The sequence below is a fragment of the Oncorhynchus mykiss genome, chromosome 31, assembly GCF_013265735.2.
Source record: "Oncorhynchus mykiss isolate Arlee chromosome 31, USDA_OmykA_1.1, whole genome shotgun sequence".
Taxonomy (NCBI): Eukaryota; Metazoa; Chordata; class Actinopteri; order Salmoniformes; family Salmonidae; genus Oncorhynchus; species Oncorhynchus mykiss.
The window spans coordinates 6,394,452-6,410,783 of NC_050571.1; the positions used below are offsets into that span (position 1 = coordinate 6,394,452).

Here is a 16,332-nt window from a genome sequence, read left to right on the forward strand (position 1 = left end):
ACATGGTTGTTGTTGGTGCTGAGGGTTCACTTGCTGTGAATGTTGTCACCAGTCTGAACCACTGCCAAGTGACAGAAGTCCCTCCAGAAACCAAAGCAGCACTGCCTGAATGAGGAGGGTCACTTTATCGAGACTTGACATACATCTATTCTTTCTACAGTCTGAGACATAACTCAACAAAAGACTGGAGAGCAAGAACAATGACCATCCAATAACAATGAGTTCTAGTAGAAGATGAGTTCTAATAGAAGATGAGTTCTAGTGGAAGATGAGTTCTAATAGAAGATGAGTTCTAGTAGAAGATGAGTTCTAGTGGAAGATGAGTTCTAGTGGAAGATGAGTTCTAATAGAAGATGAGTTCTAGTAGAAGATGAGTTCTAGAAGAATATGAGTTCTTGTGGAAGATGAGTTCTAATAGAAGATGAGTTCTAGTAGAAGATGAGTTCTAGTAGAAGATGAGTTCTAGTAGAAGATGTGTTCTAGTAGAAGATGAGTTCTAGTGGAAGATGAGTTCTATTGGAAGATGAGTTCTAGTGGAAGATGAGTTCTAGTAGAAGATGAGTTCTAGTGGAAGATGAGTTCTGAAGAAGATGAGTTCTGAAGAAGATGAGTTCTGTAGAAGATGTATTCTAGTAGAAGATGAGTTCTAGTAGAAGATGAGTTCTGTAGAAGATGTATTCTAGTAGAAGATGAGTTCTAGTAGAAGATGAGTTCTGTAGAAGATGTATTCTAGTAGAAGATGAGTTCTGTAGAAGATGTATTCTAGTAGAAGATGAGTTCTGTAGAAGATGTATTCTAGTAGAAGATGAGTTCTGTAGAAGACGTATTCTAGTAGAAGATGAGTTCTGTAGAAGATGTATTCTAGTAGAAGATGAGTTCTGTAGAAGATGTATTCTAGTAGAAGATGAGTTCTGTAGAAGATGTATTCTAGTAGAAGATGAGTTCTGTAGAAGATGTATTCTAGTAGAAGATGAGTTCTGTAGAAGATGTATTCTAGTAGAAGATGAGTTCTAGTAGAAGATGAGTTCTAGTAGAAGATGAGTTCTGTAGAAGATGAGTTCTCGTAGAAGATGAGTTCCAGTAGAAAATTAGTTCTAATAGAAGATGAGTTCTGTAGAAGATGAGTTCTGTAGAAGATGAGTTCTGTAGAAGATGTATTCTAGTAGAAGATGAGTTCTGTAGAAGATGAGTTCTGTAGAAGATGTATTCTAGTAGAAGATGAGTTCTGTAGAAGATGAGTTCTGTAGAAGATGTATTCTATTAGAAGATGAGTTCTGTAGAAGATGTATTCTAGTAGAAGATGAGTTCTGTAGAAGATGAGTTCTAGTAGAAGATGAGTTCTAGTAGAAGATGTATTCTAGTAGAAGATGAGTTCTAGTAGAAGATGAGTTCTGTAGAAGATGTATTCTAGTAGAAGATGTATTCTAGTAGAAGATGAGTTCTAGTAGAAGATGAGTTCTAGTGGAAGATGAGTTCTAGTAGAAGATGTGTTCTAGTAGAAGATGTATTCTAGTAGAAGATGAGTTCTAGTAGAAGATGAGTTCTAGTAGAAGATGTATTCTAGTAGAAGATGAGTTCTAGTAGAAGATGAGTTCTGTAGAAGATGTATTCTAGTAGAAGATGAGTTCTGTAGAAGATGAGTTCTAGTAGAAGATGAGTTCTGTAGAAGATGTATTCTAGTAGAAGATGTATTCTAGTAGAAGATGAGTTCTAGTAGAAGATGAGTTCTAGTGGAAGATGTGCTCGAGTAGAAGATGAGTTCTAGTAGAAGATGTGTTCTAGTAGAAGATGAGTTCTAGTAGAAGATGTGTTCTAGTAGAAGATGAGTTCTCGTAGAAGATGTGTTCTAGTAGAAGATGAGTTCTAGTAGAAGATGAGTTCTAGTAGAAGATGTGTTCTAGTAGAAGATGAGTTCTAGTAGAAGATGAGTTCTAGTAGAAGTTGTGCTCGAGTAGAAGATGCGTTCTAGTAGAAGATGTGTTCTAGTAGAAGATGAGTTCTAGTAGAAGATGTGTTCTAGTAGAAGATGAGTTCTAGTAGAAGATGAGTTCTAGTAGAAGATGTGCTCGAGTAGAAGATGTGCTCGAGTAGAAGATGAGTTTTAGTAGAAGATGAGTTCTAGTAGAAGATGAGTTCTAGTAGAAGATGAGTTCTAGTAGAAGATGAGGACCGTAGAGGATGAGTTCTAATAGAAGATGAGTTCTGGTAGAAGATGAGTTCTAGTAGACGATGAGTTCTAGTGGAAGATGAGTTCTAGTAGAAGATGAGTTCTAGTAGAAGATGAGGACCGTAGAGGATGAGTTCTAATAGAAGATGAGTTCTAGTAGAAGATGAGTTCTAGTAGACAATGAGTTCTAGTAGAAGATGTGTTCTAGTAGAAGATGAGTTCTAGTAGAAGATGAGTTCTAGTAGAAGATGTGCTCGAGTAGAAGATGTGCTCGAGTAGAAGATGTGCTCGAGTAGAAGATGAGTTCTAGTAGAAGATGAGTTCTAGTAGAAGATGAGGACCGTAGAGGATGAGTTCTAATAGAAGATGAGTTCTGGTAGAAGATGAGTTCTAGTAGACGATGAGTTCTAGTGGAAGATGAGTTCTAGTAGAAGATGAGTTCTAGTAGAAGATGAGGACCGTAGAGGATGAGTTCTAATAGAAGATGAGTTCTAGTAGAAGATGAGTTCTAGTAGAAGATGAGGACCGTAGAGGATGAGTTCTAATAGAAGATGAGTTCTGGTAGAAGATGAGTTCTAGTAGACGATGACTTCTAGTGGAAGATGAGTTCTAGTAGAAGATGAGTTCTAATAGAAGATGAGGACCGTAGAGGATGAGTTCTAGTAAAAGATGAGTTCTAATAGAAGATGAGTTCTGTAGAAGATGAGTTCTAATAGAAGATGAGTTCTAGTAGAAGATGAGTTCTAGTAGAAGATGAGTTCTAGTAGAAGATGAGTTCTAGTAGAATATGAGTTCTAGTGGAAGATGAGTTCTCGTAGAAGATGAGTTCTAGTAGAAGATGAATTCTAGTAGAATATGAGTTCTAGTGGAAGATGAGTTCTAATAGAAGATGAGTTCTAAAAGAAGATGAGTTCTAGTCGAAGATTAGATCTTGTAGAAGATGTATATTCATGGAGTAGTTCTTGAACATAAATTTACTAATTACTAAGAACTACACATGAGTTTTCTGACTAACTATTTGACCATTGACCAAGCCGACATTAAGATAACTGTGGGCGAAACTTTTCTATAAAATTAATCGGAGTAATTTCACCGTTGGAATACAGTGAAAACATAACATTTTAGCCCTTCGTACAATATGGTTGTTAAATCTTATTATAAACTTTATTTTCTGGGACTTTGGCTCAGTGCTTCCATCCAGTCGATGTCACAGCTGCTCCTAATTTGATTTATGAGCCAGACAAGGTTTTTCACCACCTCTGTCTCATTTTCACGTTAGACAACATAACATTTAGAGCATTTCAATCAGTTTCAGAGAGCTGTGGCTAACTATCTATAATGGCTGTTTATTTTTACTTGAGTGAATTCAAATTAGGCTGATGGATTGTGATTACATCTAGGGCAGGTATACTTACTGTAGAAAAGGTTAAGCAAGAATATGAATCACTGGCCCTAAGGTGGGAGTGACAATAACCTATAAATAAAATACATAACTGAACTGTTTATAAGAGAGTGGTACCTTCCTCTTCACCCATACTGACCTCCTAAACCCTGTTGATGAAGCATTCATCTACCATTTTGGATCACGCATCTATATGGACCATACATCTACAGTCACCTCCATAATTATTGACATCCTTGATAAACATTAGCAAAAACTACTGTAGAAATAATACAAATACTGAGCTATACTGCATGACATTGTTTTTGTTGTTGATTATATTTCTTATACTAATACAATTGCTCAGAAATGTATGCCGATGACTATGCCGTTTTTTCTTAAGTCCGCAATCTGCTCAATTGGTAACCCACCAAAGGGACAGCACCAGACACTCCTTATCTAGGCGTGGACTGCAAACATTGGCATGTTTTACGTATCTGTTTTCAACTCTGTCAGTGGTTTGTCAACTCCGTCACTGATGGCTAACCCCCTTCAGATCATTATTTTTGTCAATATTCAGTAAAAGAAAATATTGCAATCACTGTCATGCAACATATGTATCTTCTGTATTAGTATTAGTATTTATTATGGATCCCCATTAGTTCCTGTCAAGGCAGCAGCTACTCTTCCTGGGGTTTATAATGGATGCCCATTAGTTCCTGCCAAGGCAGCAGCTACTTTTCCTGGGGTTTATTATGGATCCCCATTAGTTCATGCCAAGGCAGCAGCTACTCTTCCTGGGGTTTATTATGGATCCCCATTAGTTCATGCCAAGGCAGCAGCTTCTCTTCCTGGGGTTTATTATGGATCCTCATTAGTTTCTGCCAAAGGCAGCAGCTACTCTTCTTGGTGTCCAGCAAAATGTAAGGCAACAGTATACAATATAATAAAAAATGTAACATTAAAATACATTTTACGACAGACTTTACAATACATTAAGTGTGTTCCCTCACTACTACCCACTACTCCACTACAACACCACCCAGGTGTACGTGCGTGTGTGTGTATAGTGTGCATGTATAGTGTGTGTGTATAGTGTCTGTGTATAGTGTGTATGTATAGTGTGTGTGTATAGTGTGTTTGTACCTGTGTGTGTGTGTGTGTGTGTGTGTGTGTGTGTGTGTGTGTGTGTGTGTGTGTGTGTGTGTGTGTGTGTGTGTGTGTGTGTGTGTGTGTGTGTGTGTGTGTGTGTGTGTGTGTGTGTGTGTGTGTTTGTACCTGTGTGTGTGTGTGTGTGTGTGTGTATGTGTGTGTGTGTGTGTGTGTGTGTGTGTGAGTGTGTGTGTGTGTGTGTGTGTGTGTGTGTGTGTGTGTTTGTACCTGTGTGTGTTTGTACCTGTGTGTGTTTGCAGCTGTGTGTGTTTGTAGCTGTGTGTGTGACTCTTCACAGTCCTTGCCATTCTATAAGGTTTATTTTTATCTGTTTTAAAATCAAATTGTACTGCTTACGTGAGTTACTTGATGTGGAATAGTTCCATGTAGCCTTGGGTTTATTTAATATTGTGCATCTCCCATAGTCTGTTCTGGCATGTCTTGTCCGAGCTGTGTGCTAGTAGTTTCAACAGACAGCTTGGTGCATTCAGCTTGTCAACACCTCTTACAAAAACAAGTAGCGATGAAGTCAATCTCTCCTCCACATTGAGCCATGAGAGATTGACATAACAGTTTACAATCCAGGGTTACTCCAATCAGTTTAGGCTCCTCAACTTGCTCAATTTCCACATTATTCATTACCAGATTTAGTTGAGTGAATTGAATGATTTGTCCCAAATACAATGCATTTAGTTATTTTTTTTTATTTAGGACTAATTTATGTATTGCCACCCTTTCTGAAACTGACTACATCTCCTTGTTAAGTGTTGCAGTGATTTAACTAGCTATAGTAGCTGACTTGCATAGTGTTGAGTCATCCAAATACATAGACACATGGGATTTACACAGAGCCAGTGGCAGGTCATTAGTAAAGAATTAAAAAAGTAAGGGGCCTAAACAGCTGCCCTGGGGAATGCCTGATTCCAGCTGGATTATGTTAGAAAGGCTACCATTAAAGAACACCATCTGTGTTCTGTTAGACAGGTAACTATCAATCCACAGTATAGCAGGGGGTGTAAATCCATTACATACACATTGCTCCAGCAGCAGACTAACGTCAAAATCTGCACTGAAGTCTAACAAAACAGCTCCCACAATCTCTCCGCCAATCATCAGTAATTTGTGTAAGTGCTGTGCTTGTTTAATGTCCTTCCATATTAGCATGCTGTTGTCAATTTGTTTACTGTAAAATAGCATTGTATCTGGTCAAACACATTTTTTTCTAAAAGTTTACTAACGGTTGGTAGCAGGCTGATTGGTTGGCTATTTGAGCCAGTAAAGGGGGCTTTACTATCGGAATAACTTTTGCTTCCCTCCAGGCCTGAGGGCACACACTTTTCTTATGCTTGTATTAAAGAGATGGCAAATAGGAATGACAATACCAACCTCTATCATCCTCAGTAATTTTCCATCCAAGTTGTTTGACCCATGTGGCTTGTCATTGTTGATAGACAACAATAATTTGTTCAACCATTCCAAACTCACTTTACGGAATTCAAAATTACAATGCTTGTCTATCAAAATTTGGTCAGTTATACTGAGATGTGTAGGTTTGTTGTTTGTTGCTGGCATGTCATGCCTAAATTTGCTAATCTTGCCATTAAAAAAAACGATTAAAGGAGTTGGCAATATCTGTGGGGTTTGAGATGAATGAGGCATCTGATTCAATTAATGAGTTTGCCTTTTTTTTCCCAAAATGTAGTTTAAGGTATTACAAAGTGTTTTACTATCATTCTTTATATTAATCTTTGTTTCAGAGTGTCCATGGTGATGGATAATGAATGCTACCACAATTTTTATACCCTAGTGGCAGAGGAAGCCATGGAAGGCCACATTAAAGTTTCTTCAACTGAGATTAATTTTAAAGAGTAGAACGTTAATCCAGATTTACATTTTTATTTATTTATTGTATTTACAAGAATCTTTAGGGGTGCCAATAATTTTGATACCTTTCTTTTTCAAGAAAACATATATTGCTTAATAAACAAAATCACTTTCTCTGAGAAATGGTATTAGTATAATTGAATTGTCTAATTTAGCATCCAATGAAGAACATTCATAAATTATGAAATGCCAACACCTAGTGTCTATTACAGTATTCTGGCATAACTGACATCTGTAAAATGAATAAACAATAATAGACATTTTCAACATTTCGCTTTGTTTTCTGTGACGTCAGAACCTACTGGTTCCTCCTAATAGCCAGGCAAATAAGTTAGATGTTGATCACCAGAACAGAATTTCTAAACAGAGAGGAGTTGTTGCTCCAAATCCACCCACTGAAATAAAGACTTCCTTTTTCTCTCAACACTGAGTTTATCTGGCTCTCCTATAGCTGGATATTGATCTGCACAAGGTGATGCCGACATAGCCCGCCCACAACAAATGCTGTTAAGATATAAGAGATAGTGAAAATGACTCAAAATAGGAAGGATTCGGTTTCCTGCATTGTGGTGCAAAACTCTTTAAATGCTTGGGGAAAAATACAATTTGGAGTAGGGTAGAACCCGAAACAACCAAAGTCAATTCCTCCATTCCTTGAGTCTGAACTGCTTCACATGTCAATGTCTCAAATGGCACCCTATTCCTTCCTGTTTGGCCCTGTCCGGAGGGGTGTCCTCGGATGGGGCCACAGTGTCTCCTGACCCCTCCTGTCTCAGCCTCCAGTATTTATGCTGCAGTAGTTTATGTGTCAGGGGGCTAGGGTCAGTTTTTTATATCTGGAGTACTTCTCCTGTCCTATTCGGTGTCCTGTGTGAATTTAAGTATGCTCTCTCTAATTCTCTCTTTCTCTCTTTCTTTCTCTCTCTCAGAGGACCTGAGCCCTAGGACCATGCCTCAGGACTACCTGACATGATGACTCCTTGCTGTCCCCAGTCCACCTGGCCGTGCTGCTGCTCCAGTTTCAACTGTTCTGCCTTATTATTATTGGACCATGCTGGTCATTTATGAACATTTGAACATCTTGACCATGTTCTGTTATAATCTCCACCCAACACAGCCAGAAGAGGACTGGCCACCCCACATAGCCTGGTTCCTCTCTAGGTTTCTTCCTAGGTTTTGGCCTTTCTAGGGAGTTTTTCCTAGCCACCGTGCTTCTACACCTGCATTGCTTGCTGTTTGGGGTTTTAGGCTGGGTTTCTGTACAGCACTTTGAGATATCAGCTGATGCACGAAGGGCTATATAAATACAGTTGATTTGATTTGATTTTGAATTATTCCCTATATAGTGCCCTACTTTTGACCAGAGATGGCACCCTATTCCCTATATAGTGCCCTACTTTTGACCAGAGAACATGGACGGTATTACTTTCCCCTGACCCTGGACATGTTCGTAGAACATCTGTGTGTCATTCCAAGACGACGTAGCAGTACCAGCACTGACACTGCTAATGGTACACATTCCATTTTAGAATCCCATAATTATGCTGCTATGGATGATTGCTACACTCATTATTAAGGTTGCATGACTGGTTTCATATGTGAAAGGACAGACCAACCTGGTTTTGAATTAAAGTGGCTGTCATATCTAATCTGTCCATTCTGATACCAGCTAGCCTACATGTCTGTCAGCTGAGGGGACATAACTGGCCTACTGTGATGATACAGAATGGTAGCAGTTTTGGCTTGATGTCAGGAACATAACAGGAACACTGTGATGACACACAACAGTATCAGTTTCAGCTTCTTGACCAGTGTTGCATTCAAGACCATCTAAAGCGAGATTGATTAAAGACCAAGACCAGAGCAAATAGAGTCCGATTCAAGACCCGAGACTGGAGGGGTGGGCGAGACACAGTCAAGACTGAGACCGGAGGGGTGGGCGAGACACAGTCAAGACCGAGACCGGAGGGGTGGGCGAGACACAGTCAAGACCGAGACCGGAGGGGTGGGCGAGACGGAGTCAAGACCGAGACCGGAGGGGTGGGCGAGACCGAGTCAAGACCGAGACCAAGTCAAAGTGAGACCGGTTGCAAGAACACGACTTTCGATCATTATAGATTCGCCAAAGGCCACAAAATACAACTGAATGGATTATGGATTATGAAATATGTAAACACCGAAGGAGTCCTCTTACATTTGAGAACTTTACAGTCCTATTGATCAAACAAACTCAGTTATGCATATTAACAACAACAAGATCAACAACTAATGCTAGCCAGAGCAAGATGAGCTAAAATCTAAGAAAGGAACATTAGATAAACGCTCTCAAACTTTTTCAGCTCGTTGGCCGTCAAAATTGCATTAATAAATGACGGGGAATTGTACTCTCCTCACCCTTCTGCAGCTCGCCTGCCAATGCATGCTTGTCCCAACCAAGCACCCAAGCTAACTGGTTAAAGTTGGCTAGCTTGCTAGCTAGCTACTTCCAGCCACAATTGAGAGAACACCTCGCTCTGACCATTTTAGTCGCTGGTTTGGCTGTTTACGTGTTATCTAAAGCGTGCTTGACTAACTAGCATTTATTTTTTCTCATATTTAGCGGGTGTTACATGTTAGTAAATTCATCAGTTGTTCTGCACTCTGGCCCACTCAAACGAGAGTGCTCTGAAATCGGAGTAGATAGCCATAGTGAATTTGCAAACACAAGAGATATGCTAACTGGATAACAGTTGTTCAAGTACTTGCTAGCTAACCAAATGACACCTACATCTATAGGTGTGTATAGCCACCGAAAAACGATATGAAGGGAAAAAGGTCAGTCATTCACCCACCCCTCCAATGACATGACATCCTCCTAGCAGCTAGCTAGCTAAATCATTTTCATGCACTGAGAGAAAAAGAGGCAACGATTCTCAGAACAGATGTGCTCTACAAATGTTTTATTTCCTTTTGGATGCAGATCCAGGATGCAGAGAGTCAGTTCTGCTTGATTGAAACTACCTGATCTCCAAAGTCCACGTTTATAGTCTCTATCAACCACACACAACGCAGAGTTACAGCGGTGCAGTATAGCTACGTTGGAAAAAAAAGTTATTGAGCTAACGTTAGGCTCAGTGTTTTTAGCTTGCTACATAAATAGATACGCTAGCCTATTAGCCACATTATGACTGACTTGTGATCATTGCCCTTGCTAGTTTGATTGTTTTGACATTCCCAGCCTTAGTTACATTCGTCCGTTTTTTGTCCAAAATAATGTGTCATTGAAACTGAAACACTGCATCCCGAATGGAGGCAGAAAACAATGTACCAGGCCAGCTGTGATTTTCACCCTGATTGCAATATTTTTGGGACTACCAAGAAATGTATTGGTGAATTTTATTAACCATGCATTGAACTGCGTCCATCTATTCTGCCAACAATGCCTTACTACACTTCATGGAACGCTGAGTCAAGTAGAAGCTATTTTTATAACCTCTTATATAGTTGCATCTTTCCATCAGCCCTACGCAGTGGTGTAGTGGTGCTTTAAACATCATGCTGTGTGTGACTGCTGTCTTTCCATCAGCCCTACGCAGTGGTGTAGTGGTGCTTTAAACATCATGCTGTGTGTGACTGCTGTCTTTCCATCAGCCCTACGCAGTGGTGTAGTGGTGCTTTAAACATCATGCTGTGTGTGACTGCTGTCTTTCGATCAGCCCTACGCAGTGGTGTAGTGGTGCTTTAAACATCATGCTGTGTGTGACTGCTGTCTTTCCATCAGCCCTACGCAGTGGTGTAGTGGTAGCTTGTGAAGTGGGTATACTCAAATTTTGCCAAAAAGTTCCCAAATGGCCCGCCCAGCAAAGTGAAAAATTCTATGTTTTCCTATGTTTTGTAATGTAACTTGACGGTCTAAGTCCACAACAATGCTTAAACCACATCAATCTGATTGGGTGGGCCTGTCAGGGCCTGGCTCCCCAGTGGGTGTGCCTGTGTCTACCCATCCATGTCTACGCCCCTGATGCAAACAGTTCACGATGACATTTGCGCATCACAAATAGAAAACTAACCAATACTTCGGACTAAACGTTTTCAATACCTAATTTGCATACCCATTGTATTTTATTGTATTATTATTTTTAATTTTTTTGCATACCCATTGTAGCCTTAGTTAGCATTTACTGGTAGTCATTATACAGGTGAAACATATTTCCTACCCTACCGACTACCGATGTGAGCTGCTCCATGCCAAAACCAGCTGAGAGTTGCACACCCTTGCTGCCTGCAGATGATATTCCACTGAAAATGGGCGATATGAGCAGCCGCGCATGTGAATATATGTCACGTGCTTCGCGATTGTGTAGGCTACTTTGTGCATGATTTCTCTCCCGTGTACTACATCATTATTACGGTTGCAGTCCTTTCAGAATCACGAACCTGTCACACGCTGAAGGCCTACAGGTTTTGCGACTGCGCAAACATGTGTTTAAAAGATATAAAGACCGTTACGATATTCATGTTTCAACAAAGGAGTGTTACACATTTGACCTGGCGAAGCAGTATTACGCGCTGACTGAATGGAAGCTGATGAGTTGTTTTTTTACTCCGCTGGTCTCGGCTAATCTCGGGAAGAAATTAAGAGTTCTCATTGTCCCGAGACCAAGTCAAGACCGAGTACAAATGTATCTGACACCGAAACAAGACCGAGACAAGACCGAGACACTCAATATGTGGTCTCGAGACCAGACTTGAGTACTACAACACTGTCAGGGACATGACAGGACCACTGTGATGACACACGATGGTAACAGTTTCAGCTGGACGTCAGGAACATAGCAGGAACACTGTGATGACGCACGATGGTAACAGTTTCAGCTGGACGTCAGGGACATAACAGGAACACTGTGATGACACACGATGGTAACAGTTTCAGCTGGACGTCAGGGACATAGCAGGAACACTGTGATGACACACGATGGTAACAGTTTCAGCTGGACGTCATGGACATAGCAGGAACACTGTGATGACACACGATGGTAACAGTTTCAGCTGGACGTCAGGGACATAGCAGGAACACTGTGATGACACACGATGGTAACAGTTTCAGCTGGACGTCAGGGACATAGCAGGAACACTGTGATGACACACGATGGTAACAGTTTCAGCTGGACGTCAGGGACATAGCAGGAACACATTGGTAGTAAACTATTATTCTGTGTGGAGCTCCAAGACAAATCTCTGAGGACCATACAAAGATAGTCCAAGGGGTGGATTAAAGGCCAGCAGCTATTCAAGGAATGCTTGCACAAGCCTCCATTGAACTAAACTGTGTCTTGTGTTGTTAGACTGTATAGTGTTCAAATAGAAATCTGAATAGAAATCTGAAATGGATGGTGTTAGGAGATAGATGGGAGGGGTTGAATAGAGCTGTAGGGTGAGACTAATAACAACAAGATATATATATATATATATATATATATATATATATATATATATATGTACATACTACTGTTTAAAAGTTAGGGGTTACTTAGAAATGTCCTTGTTTTTGAAAGAAAAGCGAATTTTTTGTCCATTAAAATAAACTCAAATTGATCAGAAATACCGTGTAGACATTGTTAATGTTGTAAATGACTATTGTAGCTGGAAACGGCTGATTTATTATGGAATAGCTACATAGGCGTACAGAAGCCCTAACCCTAACCAGCAACAATCACTCCTGTGTTCCAATGGCACATTGTGTTAGCTAATACAAGTTTATCATTTTAAAAGGCTAATTGATTATGAGAAAACCCTTTTGCAATTGTGTTAGCACAGCTGAAAACTGTTGTCCTGATTAAAGAAGCAATAAAACTGACCTTCTTTAGACTAGTTGAGAATCTGGAGGATCAGCATTTGTGGGTTCAATTACAAGCTCAAAATTGCTAGAAACAAAGAACTTTCTTCTGAAACTCGTCAGTCTATTCTTGTTCTGAGAAATGAAGGCTATTCCATGCGAGAAACTGAAGATCTCGTACAACGCTGTGTACTACTCTCTTCACAGAACAGCGCAAACTGTCTCTAACCAGAATAGAAAGAGGAGTGGGAGGCCCGGGTGCACAACTGAGCAAGAGGACAAGTACATTAGGGTGTCTAGTTTGAGAAACAGACGCCTCACAAGTCCTCAACTGGCAGCTTCATTAATTAGTACCTGCAAAACAGCTGTCTCAACGTCAACAGTGAAGAGGCAACTCTAGGATGCTGGCCTGTGACCCAACACACCTCCAGGCTGTGTAAGGGCTATTTGACCAAGAAGGAGACTGATGGAGTGCTGCATCAGATGCCCTGGCCTCCACAATCACCCGACCTCAACCCAATTGAGAGATGAATTTGACCACAGAGGGAAGGAAAAGGAGCCAACAAGTGCTCAGCATATGTGTTAACTCCTTCAAGACTGAAGCTGGTTGAGAGAACGCCAAGCATGTGCAAAGCAGTCATCAGGGCAAAAGGTGGCTACTTTGAAGAATCTCAAATATAAAATGTATTTTGATTGGTTTACACTTTTTTTGGTTATGCATGATTCCATATGTGGTATTTCATAGTTTTAATGTCTTCACTGTTATTCTACAATGTAGAAAATAGTGGGGAAAAAAGAGAAACAATTGAGTACAGAGTAGGTGTTCTAAAACTTTTGACCAGTAGTGTCCTCGTGCACTGTACCTGTATTTATGTTTATTGACTGCTATTCAGAAAACCTTCTTTTGAATGAAAAGGATGGAGAGAAAATATAAAACAGCAATATTTACCCAAGACAAGATAAGATATGCAACTTAATTGAAATTGAAATTTAACTAGGAAAAAAAAAAAGCTATGATAGGAAAGATACAATGAATCGAAATTAAATCATTTGAATCTAAATAAAACAAGGAAATAGAAAATAAATAATATAAATGAGAGGAAATAAAAAATAACGGATATGACTGGGGAACATCATCGTTGCTATGTGCAGAACACTTGGCTGGTCATTTTCCAGGCATGAACAATTCAGGACATTTCAGCGGGGGAGGTCTTGGCATAGAAATGACTCATAAAAATGCAAATTGGTAATCAAGTAGGACATGGGTAGCAAGGATACTGTTAATGTTCACACAAAGCACACTTAATCTGAAACACCGTGATAGACTCTTTACCATCTCACACTCCCCCCCCCCCCCAAAAAAAACATACTCATGTCACCGAGATGAGACAACCTTTGCAAAGCAACATTTTCATTGTAGTTGATTATTTTAGAAGACTGTCTGTTTGCTATACTTTACGTGTGTGTGTTTAGTGCCCCCTCTGCATAGCAAATGTTGTGCTTTATCTCCTCTCAAAAAAATATCAAAATTTGAATTCGCAAGCAGGCCTCAGATAATCTGCAATATTCATCTTCCCCCACGACGTATTGAGTATTGTCTAGTCTATAAATGGAGAATGCATGACATTATCCTACTTTCTGTTTTTAGGCCGACTTCATTAAGGTAAGTGAGAATATTGCGCTGCGATTGAACAGAACATCAATTAGATGATAAAAAAGAACATTGGGTTCTGCATGAGGCACCTATTACCATAACACAGTTCCTTTTCTAGTCAATAATCTACTATATTCCCAACAGCTAACCTTTTTTTTTCCCCCTCTGAAAATTGGAGGAATACGCTGTGTCTGCAATTTTCGTCGTTATGGTTTATAGCAAAACTACACCGCGCTTATCACTTGATACACATAATAACATAAAGCCTCTTCAAAGAAAGCATTGTGGTTACATGGTGGCCTAAGGCTCTGTTCTGATTTAAGTGTGGAAACGTGGCCCGTAAAGTCTAACAACAAAGAACAGCTCTACTAACACACAGCCTTATGGGTTCAACTAAATGCAGGTGAACAGCAGTGACATTGGGAAGGGGTGGTACTGTATGTAGCTAGTTATCTTATCATATATCATATCTAGTTAGCTTTCGCCTATACAATTGTCTTTTCTGGAATCTTCAATGACGGAATGTTAAAATGATTTATGCGGTAAATGCCACAAATTACAATCTTCTGGTGTAATTATTTTTCCAACGAATAAGGATGAAAACAAATTATTCATAAAACATAACAAACTATTGGTCTTTATGTCAATCACACAAGCAGTGACAGTCACTCGAACCTGATAGAGAGAGGTGTGAGCTCACCTTGACAAGTTCATAGTGTTGGATCCCATTGATCCCCACGTCTGGGTCAAATGCAGAGGGCACGGGGTACCGGGTGTTGATGGCCGTGTTCTCTGGGATGGAGATGTTTATTACGGTGGACTGGAAGAGTGGAGCGTTGTCATTGATGTCCTCAATCAGGAACCGGATCTTGACCAGACGGAAGATCTCGTCAGGCAGAACGGCGACCTCGATCTCGTAGAAGCAGCGCTTCTCGTTGAATACTCCCGAGCAGAGCTTCTCGCGGTCGATGCGGTGAGCCGTGGTGAAGATCTCCCCGGTGTTGGCCTCTACCCTCACCAAAGGCACATCGCCCGTTTTGTAGACAGGCTTAAACTGCAGTGGCGAGGTCAGCTTGAAGTCAGGGTCAAGGTTCAGGTCCAAGTCCTTCCGGAGGTTCCCGATGCGGACGTTCTCGGGCTGCTCCTCCCTCACCGTGTAGTCCTTCTCTTGGGCCCAGGACAGCATGACCAGGCAGGTGAGCAACACCACCAACACATGAGCCTGACCTGCTAAGTCCATTATCATAGAGGATGGGAGCTTTCCTTGTAAGGATGCAACTCTGTCAGAGAGAGTGTGAGAGACAGAGAGAGAGACAGAGAGAGACAGAGAGAGACACAGACAGACAGGCAGACAGACAGACAGACAGACAGACAGACAGACAGACAGACAGACAGAGGGAGACAGACATACAGACAGAAGGAGACAGACAGAAAGACAGACAGACAGACAGACAGACAGACAGACAGACAGACAGAGGGAGACAGACAGACAGACAGACAGACAGACAGACAGACAGACAGACAGACAGACAGACAGACAGACCGACAGACATACAGACAGAGGGAGACAGAGACAGACAGACAGACAGACAGACAGACAGACAGACAGACAGACAGACAGACAGACAGACAGAGGGAGACAGACAGACAGAGGGAGCCAGACAGAGGGAGGGAGACAGAGGGAGGGAGACAGACAGACAGAGAGAGAGAGACAGAGAGAAACAGAGAGAGAAACAGAGAGAGAGGGGAAGATAAATGATCTTGTTACTGCAAAAGTTACATGATACCCAGGTTACATCTGAAAATGGCTCCTTTATTCCCTGTATAGTGCACTACTTGTGACCAGATCTCTATGATTTAACACAGCGCACTATATAAGAAACAGAGTTTTATTCCAGACTCAGATCCATATATTCTGACTGTAATTAGTATGATTCTCCCTAATGGAGAGGGTTGAACTTGACCTATCAACCTAACTAGCTCTGAGCCTGCATATCTCCAATGTCTTTGAGAGCAAATTAACAGCAGTTTTACACAATTAACCTTTGACGACACCTCCGATTGAACACAAAGACATGAAAAGGTTATTAGTTCACTCATTCCATCAATCTGTTACATTGAGGTAAGCAACCAATTCATCTTTTCCTCGCCGGAGGAGATCATCATTGGCGTAGTCAATAGACAACCTTGCATGAATGTTTGAGTTTAGCTGGCGCGACGTAGAACGTTTGGCACATGAGTTGACCTTTGGGGGTGTCATCAGGGCTTTAAAGATACCT

General features: G+C 40.7%; 1 protein-coding gene across 2 annotated transcripts in view; it reads right to left on the reverse strand.

Moving 5' to 3' along the window:
- Positions 1 to 16,332, reverse strand: part of LOC110504499 (protocadherin-11 X-linked) — a 306,316-nt gene that overhangs the window by 278,338 nt on the left and 11,646 nt on the right. For both annotated transcript variants that reach the window (XM_036970557.1, XM_021583254.2), the window contains exon 2: positions 14,754 to 15,333. In XM_036970557.1, coding sequence (XP_036826452.1) covers positions 14,754 to 15,299 — 546 coding nt within the window. In that variant the 5' untranslated portion in view covers positions 15,300 to 15,333. The remainder of the gene's footprint in view (positions 1 to 14,753; positions 15,334 to 16,332) is intronic.